Source organism: Apium graveolens, chromosome 8, assembly GCF_009905375.1.
Source record: "Apium graveolens cultivar Ventura chromosome 8, ASM990537v1, whole genome shotgun sequence".
Taxonomy (NCBI): domain Eukaryota; kingdom Viridiplantae; phylum Streptophyta; class Magnoliopsida; order Apiales; family Apiaceae; genus Apium; species Apium graveolens.
The window spans coordinates 78,823,437-78,839,445 of record NC_133654.1 but is presented as its reverse complement, the minus strand read 5'-3'; the positions used below and the strand labels follow the sequence as shown (position 1 = coordinate 78,839,445).

Sequence of the window (16,009 nt, the reverse complement as noted above, 5' to 3'; positions counted from 1 at the left end):
GTTAAACGGCCTGTGATCTTTGCAAAATTTTGAACGAACCTACGGTAGTAACTGGCAATTCCTATCTCTTGTAGTCGCCCTGACTACGGTCATCAATTCCTCAGCGATTAAATTTTTACTCTTGTCAGGATCCTCCTCAGCAACAATCTCTCCTGGGACAACCTCCTCAACGGTTACATCCTCAACATGAGCCTTATCCAGTCCCTCGTTAGGACACTCTATCGGATCCACCATATGATCTCCAATAAGTAATAAAACATAATCGCACTGTTACTCCTCAACCTCAGGGTTCAGAGTCCCGCTACCATATACGATAACGAACTACGCTTCTATCACGATACTTATAAGGGTTCCCATAAGGGTTTTAACTGTCAGTACTACGTTAGGTAGTCCGACTATGAACTTGGCAAGAGTTCTTATTAACTTAGTGAACTTATCATTTTAACGACGCATCATCTTTGAGGTTTATAACGCTTAGCTCTGATACCATTTCTGTAACACCCCCAAATCCGGGGTCGGAGATCCGGGTTGTCACGAGTTCCATTTCCCTTAATAACACTTAATCTTAATAAACAACCAACTACTGGGTACTATAACCCCACAATATATACACATACCACAAGTTATAGTCTCAGAGATGAATACCAAAAATAACACAAGTCATTTTATTCCACAATTATAAGTCATTACACCTCAAAAGGGTTTCTGAATAAATTTACATATTCTTTTCCATTATTACAATTCATAAATATACATAAGTCTGGTACATCAACAGTTGAAACCCTAGCCTATTGGTAGATCCTACCTCAGCTACAGCGGCATCAACACCTACAGGAAACTGCGGAACGTTTCCTATCCACTTGCGAATTGGGAGCTTGGTCCTGTTCATCTTGTCTATCTGTTGTTGTGTGATGAAAGAAGAAAGCAAGGGTGAGCAACAAGCCCACCGAAATAATATGTATAATAATTAACAATATATGAGCATTCTCATAGTACTCATGAAAGTCTTGGTCAAGAAGAAATGAACCAAGTTTGATATCTTAACGCGACCAAGTCACAAAATATTCAGTATATATGTATATATATTTTTCAAAATCTTGGAAGTCCTCTTCCATGCATAATATACACAGAGTTCGAGTTTATATCTGTATAAAAATATCGTTGCAAGGTGATCTCATATATCTAACCTTGTCTCAACGTTTTTCTGAAAATCTTTGTCATGCATAAGATAATCATTTACTAGATATAAGTTTAAAAGATGAAGTTACAAGATACTCCAATATACTTATATCTTTTCCGAATACTGCTTGAACTACCACCGTTGAAGGTATAATCTGTTTCAAAAGTTCATCACATAGATGAGACTACAAGATAAAACTTGAATAGATTCAATCTTTGAAATATCATTTAAAGAAATGAAGTTACTAGATACTTCATTAATTCTTGATATATATACACCTATATATATATATATTTCATACATTCCTTGAAACCCTCTGTTATGAAAAGTATAAACAGAGTTATAATACCTAATGAATTTGGAAAGAAGAAAATTTTGGCATAAACCCGATATCTTGTTGATCAGGTAAAGATACCCATTAAGTATGTTGGGAACCACGGACTTAGGGTATTACTACGTTTTACGATAAAGATTACGAAAAGAGGATTACCTTGTTAATGGTTGATTCCACGCTCTTCTATTGTATTCCCAAATTCCCTTGAGCGAAGTGTGGCCCCCGTCTTCTCAAGTTATCCTCTCTTCTTGCTCCTTGGTGGCTACAATATGTTTTCACACAATTGCCAAGCAAGAAGAGAATAAGAATATATATAGGCTACAATAGGGACCATGGATAATTAGGTTGGGCCTTCTAATTACATCTTGAGCCTAGCCCAATGTAATTAAATATTAATTCAATCCACTAAAGAATTAATATTTGCACTACCTTTCCTAATACCGTAATTTAATTAATTCGGTTCCAATATTATTTGCTTATTAAATTCCCCATGTTTAAAATATCATATGTCCATTAATTAAATAAATTACTGATAATTTATTTAATTAATATCTTTTATCCTTGATCATCCACTCAACCTTTATTTAATTATGCCAGAATAAATTCCACCTGCAGGGTTTCACATAATTAAATCTTTTTGGGCTTTCAAGGGGACATCATTAACCCGAATATTATCAGGACATGGATTCCTTCAATAAATAATATCCACCATGTATATAATTCCATCACCCAAAATATAATGATATAATTCAAAAGAATTATTTCACATATAAATCAAAGCATGTAAATAATATACACGTGTCAATTACTATTTCCGGATTAAGAACCTAAGCATTAATAATAACATATAATCTTAGTTCTCCTTCTTAATCAGTATTAAGGGAACAATTCTAAATTTGATCCTGTTAATATACACAAAGTATACTAGTATTATTTATTAGTCAATATAAACTAATCTAAATAATACTACAGCCATACCAGTGGATTGTCCAACACCACCTGTGCTGTGAACCTTATTATATTATATAACCGTATTTAACAATCTAATATTCTGTATCCCATTTGATACTAGATTGTTCACAATATATAATATTAGACAACATGTAAACATTCAAATGATTCTCAAATAAACTGGCCAGAAATAAATGTACATACTTCAAATAAATATTTTCAGTATACACTAACAATCTCCCACTTATACTCAAAATATTCTATGTGTACATCAGTGTTTATTTAATCCACTATTACATAAAAATCTATGTGTCCATCCATCTGACTCCTATCGCTTCCACATGCTTGTCAAAAACCTTGGTTGGCAAGCTCTTTGTGAAAGGATCTGCTCGGTTGTCTTCTGATGATATGTGAGCCACAACTATATCCCCTCGCTTTACGATTCCTCGTATGAGATGATACTTACGTTCAATATGTTTAGCTGTTTTGTGGTCTCGCGGTTCCTTTGAATTTGCCACAGCACCAGTGTTATCACAATACACCGTTAAGCTCCTAGGCAAATTAGGTACCACATCTAAGTCCAAAAGGAAGTTCCTGAACCATACAGCCTCCTTGGCAGCCTCAGAGGCTGCCACGTACTCGGCCTCCATGGTGGAGTCTGCAATGCATTTCTGCTTTACACTCCTCCATATAACGGCTCCACCTCCCAAAGTAAAAACATATCCCGAGGTTGATTTCCTCTTATCCCTATCTGATTGGAAATCTGAATCAGTATATCCCAAAGGAAATAGATCTGAGGCCTTGTAAATTAGCATATACTCCTTAGTCCTTCTCAGGTACTTGAGTATAGTTTTTACTGCACTCCAATGTTCCTGACCTGGGTTCGACTGATATCTACTAACCATGCCTACAGCAAAGCAGATGTCAGGCCTCGTACATAACATAGCATACATTAAGCTTCCACATGCTGAAGCATAAGGAACTGCTTTCATGCTCTCTATATCCTTAAGTGTCGAAGGACACTGCTTCTTAGATAGAGCAACTCCATGCTTAAAAGGTAGAAAACCTTTCTTGGAGTTCTGCATGTTAAAACGAGCTAATACTTCATCAATGTAGGGCTCTTGAGATAAATCCAACATCCTTTTCTTGCGATCCCTTATAACTTTGATCCCACGGATGTATGCCGCTTCACCTAAGTCCTTCATGTCAAATTGTTTGAACAACCATGCCTTTATTGATGAAAACATCTCAACATTGTTTCCAATGAGTAATATATCATCTACATATAGTACTAGAAAAACCACTGCATTACCTTCACTTCTCTTATACACGCACGATTCGCTTGGACTTTGATCAAATCCATATGACTGGACTGCCTGATCAAAATGAATATTCCAGTCTCTAGAAGCTTGTTTAAGTCCATAAATAGACCTCTTAAGCTTACATACCAGATGCTCTTGGTCTTCCTTAATGAATCCTTTTGGTTGCTGCATATAGATGGTTTCTTCAAGACTTCCATTAAGAAAAGCTGTCTTGACATCCATTTGCCAAATCTCATAATCGAGATGAGCTGCTATAGATAAAAGAATACGGATTGACTTAAGCATGACTACCGGTGAAAATGTTTCCTCATAATCGATACCTTCTTTCTGAGTATACCCTTTCGCAACAAGTCTTGCTTTCCAGGCTTTCACCTTTTTATCTAATCCCCTCTTTTTCTTGTAGATCCACTTACATCCAATAGGTTTTATACCTTTGGGTGGTTCCACGAGCTCCCAGACCTGATTAGAATACATTGATTATATCTCAGATTCCATCGCCTTTTGCCAAAGATCTGCATCTTTGTCTTGTACTGCCTCTTCGTAGGGGATCATCATCATGTTCACCAGGGACCAAGTCTGAAGACTCTCCCAAAAACATGAATCTATCAGGCTGTTGAACAACCCTCCCACTACGACGAGGCACTGGTGCGGTATTAGTGACAGGTTGTACATTATGTTGTGGTTGTTCTACTTGTACTACAGCTTTATGGGTATTATTTGTCCCTCCCACTAGTTCCTCTAAAACGACACTACTCATGGGTTTGTGATTCATTATATAGTCCTCCTCCAAGAATCTTGCATTGGTGCTAACAATGACATCCCGATTCTTCGGACTATAAAATAAATATCCTTTCATTCCCATGGGGTAGCCTATAAACAACCTTACTTCTGTACGAGATTCTAACTTAGTCGCGTTCTTGTTCAGCACATGTGCTGGACAACCCCATATTCGAATATGTCTTAGACTCGGTTTATCCCCGGTCCACAATTCTAAGGGGGTTTTAGGAACCGACTTAGAAGGTACTAAGTTCAGAAGATAAGCTGTTGTCTATAAGGCATGTCCCCAAAACGACTTGGGTAAATCCGAATAACTCATCATCGATCTAACACTCTCTAAAAGAGTCCGGTTCCTTCTCTCTGCTACACCGTTCTGCTGGGGTGTGCCTGGTGCAGTTAACTGGGATTCTATCCCATTTTCTGATAAATATTCCCTAAATTCTCCAAGCAAGTATTTTCCACCACGATCTGATCGTAGTGACTTGATACTTTTATTAAGTCGCTTCTCCGTTTTAGCTTTGTACTCTTTGAACTTATCAAAGCACTCAGACTTACGGTGCAACAAATAAACGTACCCATATCTAGAATAATCATCAATAAAAGTGACGAAATATTCATAACCACCTCTTGCTTGGATATTCATGGGTCCACATAAATCAGAGTGAACCAATTCTAACAGTTGTTTGGCTCTATTCCCTTTTGCCTTGAAAGGCCTATTAGTCATTTTACCTTCCAAGCAGGATTCACAAACTGGAAATGGCTCCACTGCCAATGAGCTTAAAGGCCCGTCTACTACCAGTCTTTGAATCCACCTCAAGTTAATATGACCTAATCTCAAGTGCCAAAGATATGTTTAGTTCAAACTAGAAGGTTCCTTTCTTTTAGTAGAGTTAGAAGATGTGTTGTTCAATTCCCTAAATTGCAGTTGCAGTGCAGGTTGACTAGGATTAATTATATACAAATTGTCTTGCAATGTACCAGAACATATAATTCGTTTATTCATCATAATAGAAACATTACGATCCAAACAAATATTATAACCATCCAAAGCAAGTTTAGAAACTGAAATTAAATTCCTTCTAAAAGAAGGTACATAAAGACAATTGTTCAAAACCAAAATCCTATCAGAACCAAAAGATAAATGAATAACTCCTACTGCAACTACTGCTACTTTCGTAGCATCTCCCATGAACACGTATATCTCACCATCTCTAAGTATTCTGGATAGTTGGAACCCCTGCATAGAATTACAAACATGATCAGTGGCTCATGTATCTACACACCAAGTGTTTGTAGATATAGCCGCTATAAATGTTTCTGTAACTAGAGAAAGAGACATACCAGTATTGTTTGTCTTCTTAGGAAGAGGACAATCCTGTTTCCAGTGACCTGACTATTTGCATCTGAAGCACTTTCCCTTAGGCTTTTTCACACCACCCTGAACTCCCACTGCCTTCACAGCTTTCTGTGTCTGAGCCTTTTTCTTCTTCTTAATACCTTTCGGCTTAGAGGAAGAACCTTTCTCAGCCACATTCACTTGAACACTCTGCCGAAATAATCCTTCAGTTGCCTGAAGTTCTGTCAGCAGTTCCGCGAGACTATACTGCCTCTTGTTCATGTTGTAATTCAAGCGGAACTGCTTAAAACTCTTGGACAAGCTCATAAGGATAATGTCAATCTGGGTTTCCCCGTCAAGTTCAGCACCAAGGATCTCTATCTCATTCAGATGAGACATCATCTTGAGAACATGATCCCTTACAGGTGTGCCTTCAGCCATCTGAGTGTTCATTAAAGCCTTCATGGCTACTTGCCTAGCAGCCCTATTCTGATCTCCAAAAAGTTCCTTGAGATTAAAGAGCATATCCGAAGCAGTGGCCATAGATTGATGCTGATGCTGCAAAACACCCGACATTGCTGCCAGAATGTAACATCGCGACATTTCATCAGCCTTAATCCACCGTTTATAATACTCTTTCTCATCTTCAGGAGCATCAACAGCAGGCTGTTCAGGCTTGGGTTCATAAGTGCAAAACTTGTACTCCTCAGCAGTCAACACAATGTCCAAATTTCGTTTCCATTCAATATAGTTAGGTCCGGTAAGTTTGTTATCCTTAAGTATGGTGAATAGTGGATTAAAACCCATTTTATCCTGAGAATCATGCATAAAAACATCACATAAATAAGGGTGCATTAATTATTAAGATCTATTGATTCCTCTAACAATTATTAAAATTTAATGCACTAACATATAAACACCATAAGCTTCTGGTACGCCACGATGTGTGACATGTATACCACCTAATTTTGTTTAAATGTTACTTCGGTCCTATTACTAAACAATATGCCACGTTGGGGTGGACTATATTATTTTTCATAGCTAAGTGTATACCATCATCAAATCTTAAATTATTTGAAATCTATAGAACTTGGTACGCCACGATGGGTGGCGTGTATACCTTCCAATATTTGTAATTTTGCCTTGAATAGAATACTTCAATTCAATATTCATCAATGGTTTGATTTCCAGGTAGTGGAGGAGTCACATCGGTCTCGCTTAAAACCCACAGCCTTAAAAGTTCGATGAACCCGGTTTTGACAAAATCGCCCCAAATCAGTAATAAAGAAAATCCGTATTTATTCCTTTCAAAATTTATTAATTTAAGAAGTTTGTTCTAGTAATTTCTATAACATTCTAGACACCATAAATTACATGCCACGATGGGTGACGTATATATAATTTATATTCGTCTTTATGTTAAATTACCTACAATCAATAATGGAGACCATGGGATTTAATTTCATATTAATTCCCTCTCCCACTTAGAATTTTTTTATTAAAATTGAGGAATTTTAAAATTAAATGGGGCCCTATGTTGTTATAATTATGTCTAATCATGCATTCAAAATACACACATAATTTTAGCAACATATAACATTTAATTAAAGCAATAAATAAAATTTATGTCCATGTCGTCCTAATTAAGTTAAACATGCAATTTTAAAAGAATTACACACATAATTAACGACACAAATAATCAATAAATTAAAGCAATAATTAAAATTTAATGGAAAAAATTAAAATAAATTTTCCACTATTATGGCCCTTGAAAAAAAAATCCAGCTCTCAAAAAAAATCTGCCCCATGCGCGCCCCGACGCCCCCAGCAGCCCCTGCAGCCCCAGCAGTCCCAGCTGCCGTAGCAGCCCCAGCAGTCCCAGCTGCCGCAGCGGCCCCAGCAGCCCCAGCTGCCGCAGCGGCCGCAGCGCGCGCGCCTGTTGCTTTTCTGTGAGTTTTGTTTTGATTTTGTTTGATCCAAACATCAACAGCAACCCCTTGTAATCGCACAGCGGAACAAAAAACTACCGGAATTGATTTCCGATCGCACATAACTATTACAAAATACCCGAAACAATTACAAAAAAAATAGATCTAATACAAAACTAATTTTGTAAAATCTATTCTAACACGATCAACCCTCGTGTAAATTACAACCACGATTAAACCACGTGGAAACCAAAACAAAAATTAACCACGATTAAACCACGTGGGATCCAAACACATAATTAAAATATACATGGCCATAATAGTGGATTAACAACCTGCATCAAAACCAATACAAGCAAAACACTATATACACGCATATATAATTACGACATGGACATTATATCATAAAACGTAGAACCCATTACCAGGATCTTGATACCAATTGTTGGGAACCACGAACTTAGGGTGTTACTACGTTTTACGATAAAGATTACGAAAAGAGGATTACCTTGTTAATGGTTGATTCCACGCTCTTCTATTGTATTCCCAAATTCCCTTGAGCGAAGTGTGGCCTCCGTCTTCTCAAGTTATCCTCTCTTCTTGCTCCTTGGTGGCTACAATATGTTTTCACACAATTGCCAAGCAAGAAGAGAATAAGAATATATATAGGCTATAATAGGGACCATGGATAATTAGGTTGGGCCTTCTAATTACATCTTGAGCCTAGCCCAATGTAATTAAATATTAATTCAATCCACTAAAGAATTAATATTTGCACTACCTTTCCTAATACCGTAATTTAATTAATTCGGTTCCAATATTATTTGCTTATTAAATTCCCCATGTTTAAAATATCATATGTCCATTAATTAAATAAATTACTGATAATTTATTTAATTAATATCTTTTATCCTTGATCATCCACTCAACCTTTATTTAATTATGCCAGAATAAATTTCACCTGCAGGGTTTCACATAATTAAATCTTTTTGAGCTTTCAAGGGGACATCATTAACCCGAATATTATCAGGATATGGATTCCTTCAATAAATAATATTCACCATGTATATAATTCCATCACCCAAAATATAATGATATAATTCAAAAGAATTATTTCATATATAAATCAAAGCATGTAAATAATATACACGTGTCAATTACTATTTCCGGATTAAGAACCTAAGCATTAATAATAACATAGAATCTTAGTTCTCCTTCTTAATCAGTATTAAGGGAACAATTCTAAATTTGATCCTGTTCAATATACATAAAGTATACTAGTATTATTTATTAGTCAATATAAACTAATCTAAATAATACTACAGCCATACCAGTGGATTGTCCAACACCACATGTGTTGTGAACCTTATTATATTATATAACCGTATTTAACAATCTAATATTCTGTATCCCATTTGATACTAGATTATTCACAATATATAATATTAGACAACATGTAAACATTCAAATGATTCTCAAATAAACTGGCCAGAAATAAATGTACATACTTCAAATAAATATTTTCAGTATACACTAACAAAGTAACCTTTTCTATTGTAGATGGATAAATTCCTCGCCGATCATCACCCTGGCCGCAATAGGACCTCGCGCTAGACCGTTACCCGACCACTCACGCGTGGATGGAATGTCACCCAACCTCTTACACCTTCATAGACCGTACCCCGGCCTGTCGCTTATGCTGATTCAATTAGATGGACTTACTTCTCGAACATTGGGCAAGTAATCAAATTGTTTTCTCAAACCAGTAACCTCGTTGCGAATATAAAATACACCACAGAGTCGGATCCCTCAGATTTTTGAGCGAGTATTCAAGTCCCCTTCGAAAGGAAGATCTTAAATTTGAAAACGAGTTTTGGGATCCGCTCTAACTTTTTAAAATAATTTTGAAGTCTCGAAAACATTATTAAGAATGTTTAGAGTAATGCTGATTTAATAAAATAAATCAGTCTCGATATGTTGGAAAATATCTGAATATTATTATTTAAATAATATTCTCATAAAGGATAATCTTTATAAAAATAAATGAAGTAGAAGTTTTAAAACTCATACTTGAAACGAATAATAAATAACAAAAGATATACTTATATGAAAGTACGATCCTTATTTGAATAATCGAAAATAAGTTTGATTATTATTCAAAACCATCAAATATACATTATTGGATTAATAGTTATAAAAATATATATATTTAAATATACATATATTATACTCGGGATCATCGACTCCCGGTTTAAAAAAATGTTCACCTTTGGGTCCCCTATACTAAGAGTACACGCAACTACTGCTTATCTCTAGTATAGATATTATGCAGTTTATAAGCATTTGAATTGATAATAGAATATCAATATTCCACAACATACATATATATACCATATCAACATGCTCCAATATATCGAAAGATTTTCTAATAATAGTCATGCACTTATCTCAAGATAATGCATCAATATATTTACATCACAACAACAGTATAACGGGTAGAAAACTTGCCTGAGCATTCCGGGGTAGACTTAAGCTTAGAGTGGGTCCGGTAACCTATGAACAACAACATAAACCAGAATTAAACCATGGTCGCTTAAGAAACTAGACTTTAACCAATTGGACCCTAACATTCGCTTTTGCGCTTAACGATTCACATAAGTCGCTCGAGTACCCTCGGCTCCACCATTTTTAATAAATTAACTGTTACGAATTTTAAGGCAACGCTTTCGTGAATACTTTACCAAATAACCCATTAACCTTACATAATTGTTTCATACTCCAATTAGTCATTTAAGGACCTTAACCAAGGTTTCAAAGTAAGGCGAGGAGTAATGGTTCGTTCGTGAAACGCCGTTACTTAAAACGGTCATTTCTCCTAAACCGTACATCGAATTCAAGCGAACCACATACCAAAACGAAGCTTATGACACGATCTAGCTAAAAATTTCAAGGTTACAGATTTGTTAGCTAGATTTCTGTACCGAACACTAAAACAAGCAGTTGAATGAAAACGGGCATCACGACGGCTATGCTTACGCGATTACCAAATTTTATTACAAGACCACAACCATACCAAACCAACCCAACAATCAACATACTACATTATAACATTACAAACATCCCCTCAACTTCATCATACACCAAAACAAGTTCCTCACAATCATCCATTTACATAATAACTTTTAACTTCCATTTAAAGTTCATAACTACTCTAAAATCATACAAACATCCAAGAACTCTTAAAGAACAAGTTTAAAACTCATGGTATGGCTTAAACACAAAGAGGGGAAGAGGTTATACCTTCCTTGGAGAGTGGGTAATGCTTAAAAAACCTTAGATCCTTAACTAGCCTTACAATGATTAAAACCTCAAAATAAAATCAAGAACACAAAGTTAATTCTTGAAACACTATTCCCCTGAACTGTAAAACGTTAAAAACGGGTATGGAAATCAAGAAGGTGAGGATAATGGTTACCCTAATTGTGTAGAGATTCTCGAGGGCTTCAATTTGATAGGTAGAACGCGCAAAACGGCCAAGGGAAACTCAAGATACAAGCATTTTATCTTCCTCCATTTTTATTTCTTTCTCCTCTCGGGTTTCTTGAAAAAAGATGGGGGGAGAGCTTGCTAAAAAGGGGGAAGAGAGTATTTTGACTTGTCTTGGTTGATTTTGTGGTGAGAAATGAAATGTCGTTGATCTTTGTGTGGTTAATGGTTTGATTAAGTGAGTGGATGATAATTAAGCTTGGTGTCACAATGATGGCCTCATTTCTTTTTCCACTTGTCCATGTTTGGTGGTGGAAGCATCCTTGGCTTACTCCTTGCCTATGTGTTTGATTTATAGCCTTGATATTTGCACTAATCTCTCTTGTATTTCTTAATCGCTTAATGGTTATACGATTCGCTTATCGTTCGTTCTCGTTGGTCGTTCGAGGAAATGTATCCGTGATTTTATTACTTGGGTTCCCCTAACCTTTATCAATATTTTATATTCCTTTTATGATCCTCTCTTATAATCCTTGAATTTAAATCCTTTTAATCATGTTACCTTATACTCAATTCTTTCGGTATCTGGTGGATTTTCGGGAAAAATCAAAGTTTTCGAATCCGAATTATGACGACCTTTACCTACACTCATTTACTTTATGGAATACTAATATGATCTTAGAATTTCCATAACAGTACTCCTATATAGCGTGGTCTGATAATTTTTCTTAATCAGCATCATCAGCAAAAGTTACTATTCATTAGTGTTTCAAAAATTCCAAAAATTGGGGTTATTACAGGTTCCCCATTCTCGGGTCTTGGTGTCCCTGGATTTGCCTTCATCAACAAACTTTTGAAAGAGTCCATTTCTTTAACTTGTAAGAACCCAAGCAACCAAACTCTCTCATAAATATGAATGTTGTTTATTTAAGCCACGTTTGTGTGAGCTTTGTTTTGGTCATTATTTATACATTGCCTTTGTGTTCTAAGACCCAGCTACACTTATTCTACCATCTTGTTAACTAGTCCCAGAAAATTATTTGAACTAGTCCTAGAAAGTTGTTTGTTATTGTTCTGGATATTTTTGGTCGTTTCCAAAACAACAACCTTAGATCGATATTGTTAGTTTAAAGTCCCGGTCAGTTGTTTTTAGTACGTTTGAAATAATGATAAGAGCGGGAAAAAGCACTACTGGGAGACCCTCTGCTAGTACCCAGGTCCAGGACCCGGACCACTACCAGGCACAGGATCCGGGAGCTGAACGAGACACCCTCCAGGAGCAACCATTGCCACACACCCCCGTTCTGGAGAGAGTGGTGAACCCCCGGAACGCTAGGAGCCTTATTGAGCTAAATCAATACAAGTATACCAATATTCCGGCGGTTGACAAACACATGGCCAACCTCACCAGCAATGAACTAGCAGAAGCAATCCAAATCTATAGGCAAGAGCAAGCCCGGATCCAGGAGGAAGCCGAAATAGTGGAGGAACCGGAGGAGTCCGGGGACTCCCATCAATCCCGGAGATCTGTCTTTGACCGCATTGGAGCTAAAGGGAAGAAGTACTAAAAGGATCAGGGCAATAAGAAAGAAACAGAAGCCGCCAAATAGAAGAGGTTGGAAGAGATGAGGGAACAAATCACAAAGGAAGAAGAAGTAAAGCTCGAACTAAAGATCCAAAAGAGAATGCAGTAAGAAGAAGAGAAGCTACTGGCCAAGTCCAGGATCAAGAGGACCCGGAGGGAGCCCACCCCCGAGTTCATTTCTGATGATGATAAGGAGAAGGAGAAGGATCTTAAGGATATGATCTATGAACTACAAAGGAAAATGGACAAAGACTCTGGAATGGAAATTAGAGAATCTCTGACACCATTTTGCCACTCATTGGAGGCTATTCCCCGACAGAGGGACCTAAAGCACTAACTTTGATTCTTTTGATGGTTTGGGAGACCCAGAAGAACATTTGAATTATTTCGAGCAGATTGCACAAATATACTATTACAATGACTTGACAAAATCCAGGTTTTTCGTGTCAACTCTCAAGGGGGCCCGAAAGGTGGTTTAGCCGGATACCCTCTCGAAGCATCCACAGCTGAAAGGAGTTCCATAGAGACTTTCTCAGGAGGTTTCGAGCAAACAAGACACATGAGATGCACATGTGTCACCTGGAAATCATCCGGCAACATGATAATGAATCTCTCTCAGCCTATATGAGGCGTTTCCAGGAAGCAATCAACAAGATCTCAAACATTGACGAGCGGGAGGCTCTGAGCATCTTGAGGAAAAATTTAGACCCGGAGCATATTGAAAGATACATTGTAGAACTGATCAACAAGGACCCCAGAGTCTGGCGACATCTTACTCTATGGCTGCCAGATTCATCAAAGAAACTGATGTCCTCCAAGCTATGAGGATGACCCAGAATGGGGGATCTAGGAGCAAGTATTCTGGTGACCGACCGAAAGGGGGTTACCATCAGGACAAAAAATTCAAGCAAAGCCGGCAGAATCAGGAGAGACATACTATTCCAATATTCCAAAGGACCGGTCCTAGGACCGAGCCCAAAAGTGACCCGGGACCAGCCAAGCAGTTTCGGGAGCTAAAGCAGGAGCCGGACTGGACACCCCTAAACAGGACCCGGGAAGAAATCTTGAAGGAAATAAAAGACAAGCCATTTTATTACTCCCCAAATCCAATACAGAATCCCCCAGAGAGCAGGCCTTATAATAGGAAGTGCGACTATCATGAAACACAGGGCCACAAGACCGATAACTGCTTATCACTCAAGTAGTTCATCGAGGAGAAAGTCAAGAAAGGGAACCTGAACAAGTACCTAGTCCAGGACAACAACCAAAGAAGGGAAGGGTCAAAGAAATGAAAGAATATAGTGAATATGGTCCAGGAGGATCTCACTCCCCACCACGGAGCCCGGACTCTGGAGAAGAGGTACTCTCCATCCAATCATTCCCGGAGATGGTGATATCTTTCAGCAGCAAGGACTATGAATGAGTCAATCCTAAACACAATAAAGCCTTGGCCGTGACTTTGGATATCTTTGACAATGAAGTACGGAGAATGCTAATAGACAACGGCTCCTCGGTCAATATTCTCTACAAGCATACTGTGGATCGAATGCAGCTAGGGAGCGTTCGCTCAAATGACTGCTAGGAAGACCCACTCTACTGGTTTGGTAAAAATTTAGTCCCAATTCAATGAACCCTATACTTACCCGTCCTGTTTGGAACTGCTCCCAACCAAGTAACCTATGTCATAAAATTCTATGTCATCAACACTCCTTCATCCTACAATGGCATAATCGGTCGATTAGCTTTAACCAGGATGCGAGCAATAACTTCAATCTCCCATCTCAAGATCAAGTTCCCAACCCCAACTGGAGTCGGCGAAGTGAAAGGAGATTACAAAGTTGCTGAGAGATGCTACTGTCAGGCCTTGATAATGGAAGAAAATCACCAGGATAATGAAATAAAGGCCATAGTTATTCGTAAACAGCAAAGTGTCAAAAAGCACTGCCCTCGTTCAAGGGAAGAAACAGGTAGAGAAGTACAAGTCATTGAATCCAATACGGATCCAAAAGCAACCAAACCAAGTTCGGAAGAACTGAAAAACAACCAAGTCATGGTAGTTATTGAAGCAAATCCAGTCCAAGACCATGCCAATCCTACCATACAAGCAACCAATAGAGGAGAATCAGCACAGGCACATACTTACTTAAAGAAGAACTCTGAAGCCCGGATACATTAGATGGTCTTGACCCAGGACCAAGTAAAAATTGAGGCTGTGGTAGAAATAGAAGAAATTTAGATTGATAAAAGCAGTCCTACCAGGAGGGTGAAAGTTAGGTCCGGACTCGCATTAGCCTTTAGAGAAGAACTGGTATCCTTGCTCCAGGAGTACAATGATGTGTTTTCCTGTAGTTCAAGAGATATGCCCGGATTGTATGAGTCCATAACAATGCACAGCTTGGACGTCAACCCGAACAGAAAGCCGGTTAAGTAAAAGGGAAGGAACTTCTCCCCGGAGAGGTAAAGGGTAATAGATGAAGAAGTAGAGAAGTTGCTCAAAGAAGGGTTTATCCGAGAAATCAAATAGCCAGAGTGGTTAGAAAATGTTGTCATGGTGAAGAATTCAAACGGTAAATGGAGAATGTGTGTGGACTACACCGACTTGAATGATGCATGCCCGAAGGACCCCTACCTATTGCCAAACATTGACCAGCTGATAGATGCAACATCCGGACACATCATGCTAAGTTTCGTGGATGCCTTCTCCGGGTACAACCAGATCAAGATGAACCCGAAAGACATACCAAAGACAACATTCATAACTCACAGAGCAGTCTACGCTTATGTGATGTTGATCCACCTACCAAAGAGCAATGAATAATATATTCAAGTCCCAGATCAGAAGAAACTTGGAGTCCTACGTTGACGACATGATTGCAAAATCAACAACCATCCTAGAACACATGAAAGATCTGAGAATTTTTTTTGATAACCTAAGGAAGTATGAACTCAAGCTGAATCCGGAGAAATATACCTTTGGAGATGGGGCAGGCAAGTTCCTGGGATTCATGATTAGAAATCGCGGGATTGAAGACAATTCGGAGAATATAAAGGAAATCCAGGAGATAAAGGCTCCCAGGACCCAGAGGGAGGTTCAGAAACTAGCAGGGTCA

At 37.9% G+C, this 16,009-nt stretch overlaps 1 protein-coding gene across 1 annotated transcript; it reads right to left on the bottom strand.

Annotated features, from left to right (window-relative positions):
* Positions 1 to 39: 39 nt before the first annotated feature.
* On the bottom strand, positions 40 to 6,707 carry LOC141679708 (uncharacterized). The gene is made up of 2 exons (XM_074486132.1): positions 5,999 to 6,707; positions 40 to 218 (listed from the first exon to the last, which is right to left on the bottom strand). The coding sequence occupies exons 1-2, from the start codon at positions 6,705 to 6,707 to the stop codon at positions 40 to 42; spliced, it is 888 nt and encodes a 295-aa protein (XP_074342233.1).
* Positions 6,708 to 16,009: the final 9,302 nt, after the last annotated feature.